General features: G+C 32.9%; 1 protein-coding gene across 4 annotated transcripts; it reads left to right on the plus strand.

The window, feature by feature from the left end:
* The first annotated feature begins 3,389 nt into the window (after positions 1-3,389).
* Positions 3,390-9,793, plus strand: LOC137821330 (protein ALTERED PHOSPHATE STARVATION RESPONSE 1). Of its 4 annotated transcripts, XM_090295753.1 has the most exons (5): positions 3,390-5,268; positions 6,709-6,914; positions 7,308-7,531; positions 7,920-8,059; positions 8,344-8,481. In XM_090295753.1, the coding sequence occupies exons 1-4, from the start codon at positions 3,972-3,974 to the stop codon at positions 8,044-8,046; spliced, it is 1,854 nt and encodes a 617-aa protein (XP_090151879.1). In that variant the 5' UTR covers positions 3,390-3,971; the 3' UTR covers positions 8,047-8,059; positions 8,344-8,481. The 4 variants fall into 4 exon arrangements, with proteins under 4 accessions (XP_090151879.1, XP_068481979.1, XP_090151878.1 ...); XM_068625878.2 differs by lacking the exon at positions 7,920-8,059 and having other exon boundaries at positions 8,344-9,793; XM_090295752.1 differs by having other exon boundaries at positions 7,920-8,484.
* The last annotated feature ends 1,424 nt before the right edge of the window (positions 9,794-11,217 follow it).

Below are 11,217 nucleotides of genomic sequence, written 5' to 3' on the forward strand. Positions count from 1 at the left end.
GATTAAATCACAGTAAGTTATTATTTTCCTCTATGTCTTAATATTTTTGTTCCAATTGCATGTGTGCATTATAGTTGTCATTTAGCAGTCAAATTAAATATGATTCCCGCATAGACCTGTCTAACACTAGAGAGATGATAGTATAATTGTGGTAAGATGATCCCAAATTGTCTCCCCACGAATCTTGATAGTTGTGCAAAAAATATAAAAAATATTAAAATAGCAAATAAAAAGCGGTTGATCCCAAGTTCTTTCACCATTGCATTCTTCACAAATTCTCTAAAGATTAATCATTTATAAATCCTCCAATAGAACTAAACCTGATTGAACATGCGCCAATATGATTCAACTGAAACTCACTATTAAAGCATGCGTCTACTGGTTTAATCAATACACACTTTGTTCCATGCGTATACTCCATGAGAATGCTTATCTCCTCTCTCTTGAATCACGCGCCCAAGAAATTAATTAGAACAATACGAACTAACTAAGAAACCAAAGTTTAAGATATAGAAACTCTCAATCATGCGTTCAAGTACAACCTCTCACAAAAACTAGTTTTCCAGTATATTAAACTATTAAAACTGCTATAGATAATTAAAAATAAAAAAATTTATTGATCGGAACCTCAGAACTCAATGGAAAATTACAAAGGAATCAACCAAAATGGTTTAGTCTTCCATGCGGAGGCAAAACAAAAGAATTACAAAGATTAAAAGAAACTAAAAAAATCCTATGAAGCTTTCTTTCTTCTCCTAGATGCTTGTGTCCTTTTATAAGTTTTTCTTCTTTAAGGATCTTGGAAAAATATTGTAGTTTATATTTTGTTAATAGTTTCCATAATTCTTCTTGTATTTTGCAGAAGATTTGCTTTCATTTCTGAGATATTGTAGCACTACGAGAAAATCATGAAATAGAAACTAATTTATAAAATGATCTCTAATTTAATCATTATAGCAACTAATTATTTTTTGTTTATAAAATTTATTTATATTCCATGATTTTCTTGTAGTGTCTCAATATATATGCATGTTATAATTATATGATGTCAGATAAATTAAATTATTATTTAATTTGATAGTAAAAATATATTGTATTTTTTTACTATTTCAGCTAAATGAGATTAAAAAAGAAAAAAAAGAATAATAACATAAATTAATTATATTTAATACATTCCGAAATTATAGAACAATGTAATTAGTTATAGTTATTTGTGTAACAATAATATTTTGTTTTAAATTTATTTCACATTAAAGAACTAATTACACATCTATATAACAAGTTAGATAATATAATATCTATATCTGTCCTTATAAAAATTTTACAAAATAAAAATATAAACTTGTTTTTTTCTAATTGGGTCTTCTCATTCCCGTTAAGAAAGATTCAAATATTTAATGGCAGAAGTCACATATTACTTCTCAGTCTTCCCTCATTTGGAACTTTTCCCGTCAACTTGAGGATGCTTTTCAAATTAAGCCGTTATTAACTAAGTTTTTTGAAAAGAAAAACATTATTCAATTTTAAAATTTGTAAAAAGTATAAAAATTAGGCTCCATTATTAAATTTTGTAAAATCATCATTAAATTATATATTTTTTTATAAATAATTAAACACTAAGAAAATGGTATATCATTAAATAACTTACTAATTTACACTTTTTACCTATTAAATATTGAATTATTTTAAATATTAATTACGTATTTGAATAACTTTTTCATAAAATTCTATATGAGAAGAAAAAAATGAGTTTTTTTTTTTACATTGAAATTAACTTATAAACTATTTTAAAAGCTTTTTGGACTCTTTACAAATTTATATTTTAATTTATAAATAAGTTAATTTTAATTTATTAGGGTAAAATATGAATTTTATACAATATAAATATTGTTAACTTTTTTAGTATAATAACAAAAATTTGATAAATTTTATATAATAATATAATTCTGTTTGTGTTTTTAAACACTAACATAAATATTGTCATGTAAGATGGTAATTAATTATATGTCTTTCATATAATAAATATGGTTGAATTTTGTTTTGAGTTTAAGAAATTATGTCTTTCATATAATAAGTATTTTTATTGAACATAATTATTTTTATAGTAATATTATTAATGTATATAAAAGTCATAATTATTTTTAAAATACATTTAAAGTGTTTTAATTAAAAATTACAATTTACCTTTTTAAAAGTAAGTTTTTGAAGTTAAAGGAGCTAAACATATTTTTTTATAAAATGATATTTTGATGTTTTAGAAGTAAATTATATTAAAAGTTTGAACTACAAATTGCATGGTTTATAAAGAAAATATATCAATCTTCATCCAAGCAGAAAATTAGCTGCAAATTAAACTATAAAAAATCAGTAATATGTTTTTATTTAATTTTTATTATGGTCTAAAATTATAAAATTTATAAATTTGATCATTTATTTAATAAACTCCAATTGTGAATTTATATAAATTTCAGTGAAATTTAATTAAAAAATAAAAATAAAAATATTTATATGTATAATCACGAGTAAATTATAACTGGTTATATATAATAATATTTTATTATTAAATAAAAATAAATTTAATTAAATTAATTTAAATTTTAATAATTTTAAAATAATTTATTTTAATATATTATTATTTTTTAATATAATATTTTACTTATTACGTTTTATAGTGATTATTTATTTTAATTTAAAATTTATTTAATTCCAATTCATATATTAAAATTTATTATTTACATAAATTATTTTAAAATAGTTATAAATCTATTTTTAAAATATATTAATATAAAAATATTTTATTTGAATCAAATTTATTTCAATCTTTTTATTTATTTTTTTACATCTCTTACATAAAATTTTGTGAAATTCAGGCGACCATATATTTAGTTTTTCTGATAAAATAACTCCATAATTTACAATATTTAATGATCACGCGGTTATATAAGGACTTTGTGACAGTCCGAAAATATACAGTATATATTATTTAATAGAAATAAGATAATTAATTTAAAGAAAAAAATTAATAATATTGTGGCTACATGAAATTGTAATTAAGTCAATTTAATCTCCCTTTAATGAATATCAGGCAAGGCATTCCAGATCAAACAATGGACCCTGTTGGTAAACAAAACAGATTTGATCCATAATATTTAATTAATATGGGAAACATTTGTTACTCAGAAGGTAAAATTATAAAAAATAGTGTATAAAAAAGGTATTTATTTATATAAAATAATGATTTAAATTATAAAATAAGAGATAGGTGTAACGCGGATTGTATATTGAATAACGCGGAAGCATTGAAAATGTAAATTGGGTGTGACAGAATATTGAGGTGGGATTGCATGGGTAATGAAGAAGTGCAAGGAAGGCTGGTCCAAGTTACTGCGACAGTGAAAGCATCCAAATTAAATATTAAAGTTAAATTAAATAGTAAAATAAAGATAAATAAATAAAAAGAGAAGCATGAGATGGTATTATGATGAAAGGGGTCCGTTGCCAATGGCGGGTCTCCTCTTTCTCCCTCTTCTTCTCTTCTTCTCTTCTTCTCTTCTTCTGCACTCTCAAACTTCCATAAATCTCACTCAATTTTTGTTTAAATTCAAACACCAACAACAAAACCCAGATCCCCACCATCACCAATCTCAATACAATTTCTCCTTATTATTTTATTACATAACATCCTCCCCACCCTCTTTTCTTTTCCATTTTTCAAAATTAATAATTATAAATCTCTCAGGAATCTTCACTCTCTGTTACTCTCCTTCCCCCATTAACCCCCTTGCATGCACACACACTCACCATTCACTCTTTCTCACGCCCTCACTTATTAAATGATACACACAACACAACTACATCAACCACACCACCTTCTTCGTCATGCGCCGCCGTCTCCATGAACCACTGCGCCGTTGAAGCATGTTCTCCGGCGTTGACATCCGCAACTCAGTCTACGATCTCCGGTCATTGATATGGGCTGCAACGTCTCCAAGGTAGAGGACTTCCCCGCGGTGGCTCTCTGCAGAGAGCGGAAGAGGTTTTTAAAAGCCGCATCGGAACAACGCTACGCTCTAGCAGCGGCACACGTGGCGTATTTCCATTCGCTCAGGGAAATCGGCGATGCTCTTTGTCAATTCGCGGAACAAGACCTGACCTCCACCACCGGTTCTTCCTCTCCGGTTCTTACATTACCCTCCGAAACCAAAAGCATCAACAATCACAAACTCTCATCCTCTTCTGCTTCAATCTCTCACGCGGATTCCCCCGAGGGTTCTCACTTGCCTCTTTCTTCTGGATCCGAATTGAGTTCTCCCTCTCCTCCTCATTCTCATTCTCACTCGCACTCTCATTCTTCTTCGCCGCCTCACATTCTCCGTTCCCCAGAACCCGACCCACCTCCCTACGGGTACTATCAAAATTACCAATACGCCCATTACATGAAGAGGTCTGTTCCCAACGGAAAACCAATGGTATATGAAGAACCAGAGAGACACGTCGCAACAATTGGACAATGGCCCGATCCTTCTTACGGTTATGGTTTCTACGCGTTTCCGGGTCGGGATTACCCTCACTACCCTCCCCCGGGACCGTCGTCATCTCCGCCGCGTCCTCCTCCCGCGCCGCCGTCTCCTCCTCGCGTCTCCACTTGGGATTTCCTCAACGTTTTCGAGAGCTTCGAGAACGGGTACCCGGTTTATCCCCCTCGGTTCGGGTCTAGCGCGAGCAGTCCCGATTCAAAGGAGGTGAGGGAGAGAGAGGGAATTCCCGATTTGGAAGACGAAACGCAGCACGAAGCCCCGAGAGAGGCTCCGGCGAAGGAGAAGGTGAATAAAAAGGTGGCTGAGGAAAAGGGTTTCGCTGGAGCAAGGGATTTCGGGGAAGGGCCTTCGAACTCTAAAACGGTGCCGTTGCACCAGGTGAGTAGCAGCGAGGGGAGTTCCAAGACAGTGAGGTTCCATGACGGCAGCGATAACGGTACCGTTGAGAAAGAGATTAAGAGCAGTCCCGACACTGTTGTTTCCGAAGAGCATGGTGCGAAGAAAGGGGTGAGTTTTGAGATTGATGAAGCGACGGTCACGGCGGTGGACGGTGACTCTTCCGTTCTAAGTAGTTTAACCACTTTGTCGGCGCACGGCACCAGGGATCTGCGTGAGGTTGTGGTGGAGATTAAAGATGACTTTGTGACGGCATCGAATTTTGGGAAAGAGGTTGCATTGTTGCTTGAGGTTTGCAAACCGCCTTATCGGTCTAGGGTTGCTGCACTCAGAGGTATAAACGTTTTATCCTTTTCTGTTAAATGTTAGATTTATGCCTTACCTTTATTTCATGCATTTTTTGTTTGTGTGTGGAGCTTGTAGATTGTGATGTGTGAGTGTTAGTATTTGGCGTATTTTACATCTTTTGCTGAACCTGTAGACTGTAGAGGAAGGAAGCATGACGTAGATTGGCTTATTTGCTCCTTTTGGGGCTTTCGTTTTGTAATTGGGTTTTTTATTTTATTTAGATTATCTTGTAATTAAGTGAGAGCTAGAATAAGCTAATTTTGTTTGCTTTATCCTTTACGTTTTGTTAGATTTAGTTCCTTTTTTTTATTATAATTTGGCTTTGCTGGTCTAAATATAGATCCTCTTTACAAACCCGGAGCCTGTTGTGGCTTTTGAGCAATGATAATTTCTATTAGAAAATAGCTGGGATGAATCCGACATCTAGTAGTATTCCGCGACTCCACATGAATGCTGTTGTCTGTATGGTTGTTTTTTCATCCTAGGATGTAGGGCACGAGCGTCCGAAACTCCTCAGCCTGTATAGCATGTTTGGATTTCAGTTGAATTCAAATTTACTATTATTTTAAAAGCAACAAATTATTTCTTCTTCATTTTGCATCGGAATTTACAATTGTGCATTGAAAGTTGCAAAAATATTTTACCGACTTTCCAAACATAGCTTGAGTTGTCTTATGTTTTTTCATTGTGTTTTTTCTTTAGGCTCTGGCAGCGTGCTTTTAACTAGTTAGAATAAACACGAGTTATGCAATTTGATGATCATTCCGTGTACACTGGTTTGATTGTGAAGATCTTTCTGTATTTATGTAAAAACCATAATCTCAATAAAATTAGATAGCATTGAGAAAAAAAGGCAAGAAGCTAAATACTCCATTAAATGGAAGCACGTTTATTGTAAAACAGTATTCTGTACAACTTACTGCAACAGGCTTCTGTTGATTTGGCAAGCATGAGCTCCAAGCAGAATATTTCTTATGCTGTGTTATTATATTTACAAGACGTGTTTTGTGGTTTCTTCCGTTTAGTCATTTTCTTCTGTACCATTCACCTTTTTTTCTCCTCTCCTAAAACAAATAATCAAGTCATGGACAGACTGCAGGCGGTACCAGATTGTGTGATCGACTGTCAACCAAGTTGAATAATTATAAAGGGAATAGATTTTTCATTATGAACCCTTTAGTTTTATTTTCCATGCTCGAGCCTCCCAGGCTTGTGCCTCAAGAAAATGCATATGTATTTTGATTAGAAGGTCCAAGTAAACTGAGTCATTCAAATGATTTTTCTACTGCAATCATACATACATGTGAGCGTATGTGTGGAGCTTTATTATTAAAATCTGTGTTTTTTATCCTCCTTACCTTCTTTTATGTTGAGTTTGAAACATGGGTCAACTGAATGTCTTGTTATGTTATGTGTTTTTATGCAGTTATCTTTTCCAGAATCTTGCAGATGGTAGCACCTTCCAGGTTACCTTCAGATCCTCCATCTATACAATTTTCTTCTAGGGAAATGAAATTGGCACGAACATACTGTGGGGAACCTGGGAAAGACTTCAAGACAAATCCAGAAAATCTTTCATCTACATTGGAGAAGCTTTACGCATGGGAGAAGAAATTGTACAAGGAAGTTAAGGTATGTATTTGATTAGTTTCAAAATACTCCAATTTTAATGAATCATGAAATTAGAATTTTTTTTAAACTTTTCATAGTTTGATATCCTTCTTACTGATTTGCTATATGGACCTACTTGTTGAGGGCAAAGGCTTCTAAATCCCTTATGAAATAGTCCCATTAATACTTTCATGTTGTTGGATCGGAGGGGATATAATTTGAAACTTCATTACTCAATGATATGTATTTTCAATGTCATGCATATTCAGCATCATCTTTAATGATAAATTGTTGTTGTATTATTCAATAAATTGTAGATTATGCCACATACTTGTATTGATAAGTGGTTGTAGATAATATACTGTGTTAATTTCAAATTATGCTTATGTATTTATATTTTTGCCCTGTTCTCAGGATGAAGAGAGGTTACGGGTCATTTATGAGAAACAGTTCAAGAGACTGAAAACATTGGATAATCTAGGAGCTGAATCTAGTAAAATTGATGCTACTAGAGCATCAATTAGGAAGTTGCAAACAAAAATCAATATTTGCATCAGAACCGCTGAAACTATAATGGGAAGAATACATAAATTGAGGGATAATGAATTGCAGCCTCAACTTGCAGCATTGATTAATGGGTATCAAATTGCTTCACTCATTCACTATGCTAATTTTTATCTGTCATTTCTTATTAATTTCTGGTCACAAACATTTAAAAAATTTACAAGAAAATACTGTCAAAAGGCTGTTTTGTTATCGTTTAAAAGGGTAATGTGTTTGGTCTCTCTTCTTCCCTTATAGAGAGTGGGCTAAAGTAAGTAAGATGGGGTGTTAATGTTTTTAAACACACGAGAGCCACTATGTGAAGTTTTACATAAATTTTGGCCATGTTTTAATATCTCTGTGAATTATGACGACATTTAATGATCTAATTGATATAATTGTTTCTTTTTATGTACAAATAAATTGAGTAAAACCCTGTTCTCCTCCTTAGATGCTTCAATTAACTGTTTTTGTTCACCACAGTTCAATTGGCTCAATGCAACTCTCTCATTCACCTAAGAATGAGAAATCCCTTCTGGAATGCTTGAGGTTGCAATTTAAAAATCGTGCTGTCATTATTAATGCCCCTAGATGCAAGAGAGGCCAATAATTGATGGTACAAGGTAATTTATGTACCAAATCAGACATTCCATTGAGAATTTTGTCTCAAGTCGTATAGAGGGATGGCAATGAGTCAAATTATATCTTCAAGTGATTGATGAGAAATAGGCTTCTGTGATTATCTCTTGTCAGTTGTTAGTGGTTGAAGACGTGTTTATGTCATCATTATTAACATTATCCTATTCGGTTTTGGAATGGATAATTCTATTTTTTTACATGGTAGAATTATTTTTCTTGTTAGAAGTTATGGAGCTATTGATTTGATGAATAGCCTATTTGTCAGCAGATTCACTAGAATGTGGAAATTCATGCTCAAATGCCACCAGAAACAGTTTCAAGCTATCATGGAGAGTAAAAGCCAGTCTCTTAAGATTAACGTTGGTCTGCAAGGAGATGAAGTTCTGAAGGCCATTGTAGAACTTGAAAAGGAGCTTTTGAATTGGTGCAGTCAGTTCAACATTTGGGTTAAGACTCAAAAAACTTATGTCAAGAATTTGAATGAGTGGCTCATGAGATGCCTTCCTAACGAACCTGAAGAAACATCTGACGGTATTGCCCCTTTCTCTCCAAGTCGGCTTCATGCTCCACCAGTTTTTATAATTTGCAATGATTGGCATCAAGCAATGACTAGAACTTCAGAAACGGGGGTGGCAGAGGCCATGCATGAATTTGCTCAAAAACTACATGAGTTATGGGAAAGGCAAGATGAGGCGCAACGCCAGAGAATCAAAGCTGAGTATCTTAGAAAGGACTTTGAAAAACAACTTAGAACATTGCGCACAGAAATGGGAGGCCTAGAACATGGTAACGTTTCAGGAAAGACTGCATTATCGAAGCTCACTTCTGATAGTGGTGTTTCACCACTAGATGATCTAAAGGTGGATTTAGATTCTATGAAGAAGAGATTACATGAAGAGAGGGTCAGGCATAAAGAAGCCGTCAAACTTGTTCGTGATGCAGCTAATAACAGTTTACAGGCTGGTTTGATTCCCATTTTTAAGACATTAGAGAGTTTCACTTCAGAGGTGGTGAAAGCTCATGAACAAGTTAGGCTTCAAAATGCTGCTGGGGATTCGTAGAGATTCCAACTATTTTTTTTTTTTCTGTTGAATCACATGATTGCATTTACTAGTGTGAATTTATTGGGGGAGTTTAGGGGTTGTACTGGAAGATTTAGAACTAACCCACCAGTTTTGCAGCTATAGTTAGTCTTATTCTGTAGGAAAGCGTTTGCTTGAAACATGTTTCAGCAATGAAGGTCTGGGTGCGTACACAGTTAGGGGAAAATTGTATAGAAAAAAAATTCGTTTATTGATTGATTGGTTGTGACATGAAGGTGGACTGTATATGTTTCATATGCCTAGGAAGGAGTAGGATCTTTATGAGGAGCAAGCAGGGAAATTTTGTAGTTGTTTCAAGAATGATCTGGTGAATTAAAACATAATGTTCTGTAGTTTTGATTCTTTCCTTCTCCGATGAAAGAGTTGATTGGGTGCGGAATATGATAGAATGGAGGAGAATAATGATAGAGGAGGGTTGACAGTGAAGGGAAGTGTTGTAAATACTTCGTAGTCCCAATTGCCAGCCAACACTGAATTGCCCTAATCCCTATATGGAAAGGGAAATAGAGTCCAATGCAGATGAATTGTAAGCAAATAAAAAGTTTAACTTATTTGGTTGCCAACAAAATCGGATAGGAAGGAAATTTAAATTTGTGGACTTCATATTTTATTTTATTTTATTACTTTTTAGGCTTTAAATGATTTTTATTTCCATTTTTTATTGTCAAACAAACCGGAAATTTCTGCTTATTTTACTGTCATATGGCCGAGATGACAAGTTGTGTTAGTTAAATAAGCAGTTAGAATTATGCATCTTGCAATGGTTTGGGAGTGTTTAAAAAATGCAAATTCTTCCTACACCCAATATTTTTGATTATGCACCCAACACAATTTTAAAATTCTGAAAATACCCTTTATTTCAGAAATGAAAGTGCATAATTGAAAATAATACATTCTAGAAGAACTTTTTGTGTTTCGGAAATAAAAATCAAAAGTCCATTTGGATAAGAAAATCCACAATCCAAAAATTTATTTTGAAAAAAAAAATTCAAAAACATATTATAGAAAAAGGGGTTTGGAATGAATTTTTATTTGTAATTTTTTTTAAGGGCATTTGCGTATTTTAAAAGAAAGGGTAGTTTGTCTGTTTAACTTTGGGACAAATACTACCACTATTATGAATGTAGTAATGAAGATGCATAGACGCGTCGGGAAATGATGTTTGAGGTGCTTGTGTCATAAATCAGGGTCGGTCGAAATTTGAGATGTGCGAGCTTGGTTTGGAAGAGGGAACATGTAGTATAAGTATGCGTATTGTTTACCGAATCATTTTCCCCCTAAGCAAGTCCTACGCAACCATGTGGAAAAAGAATGACTTACCAATTTAGTGAACTGTTATCTTGATTTAAATTAAAAGAAGTAATGCAAATATCATCTTTAAATTTTTAAGAGTGATATTGTCATTGAATTTAATTGTGTCCGTAGATGAGATGATCGCAGTTGAGACTATGGGCAGATTAACATTTGGAATAAATGATGATGAAGTGTGTGCGATTTTTTTTGAATCATGTGCAATGTGATCGGTTGCTCCGCTATCCAAAATCTATGGTTTCGTAGAAGCGGAATCAATAGACGAGTTAAACACGTCACTTGTGCCTTCTTTGCCAGACATGATATCTTATTTAACGGATAAAAATAGAGAGGTTGTCACAACACCAAGATGGGTGCTTTGATACCATATGGTATATAAGAAGAAGGTAGAAAAACGGTAAATGAAGTGTATAGAGACCTTCTCTCCACATTATAAGCTAATTATGTGGTCATCCTGGATTTTATCATTATCAAATTAATGACATATAATTGTGTATAATTTGATAATTTTTTTTTTAATAATTCAAAAAACACCATTTTTCACTCACTTTTTTTTTTTTTTTTCTACTTTCACCCTCATCGAAAAAAAAGTTCAATTATACTATGTTTGTTTTCAAATATGTGCAATATGGAAGGGGTGCTCCTTGTGTTTATTTAAATGGTTTTGAGGGTGAAGAAATGGATGAGGAAGGGTGAAAACTTTTTTTCATTATTCACACAAATAAAGA

This window comes from Phaseolus vulgaris, chromosome 9, assembly GCF_051622355.1.
Source record: "Phaseolus vulgaris cultivar YP4 chromosome 9, ASM5162235v1, whole genome shotgun sequence".
NCBI lineage: Eukaryota > Viridiplantae > Streptophyta > Magnoliopsida > Fabales > Fabaceae > Phaseolus > Phaseolus vulgaris.

Coding starts and splice junctions, on each gene's coding strand:
- LOC137821330 (XM_068625878.2), top strand. CDS start 3,972: ATGGGCTGCAACGTCTCCAAGGTAGAGGACTTCCCCGCGGTGGCTCTC. Junction 5,269..6,708: donor TAGGGTTGCTGCACTCAGAG/GTATAAACGTTT, acceptor GTTTTTATGCAG/TTATCTTTTCCAGAATCTTG. Junction 7,532..8,343: donor CTTGCAGCATTGATTAATGG/GTATCAAATTGC, acceptor ATTTGTCAGCAG/ATTCACTAGAATGTGGAAAT.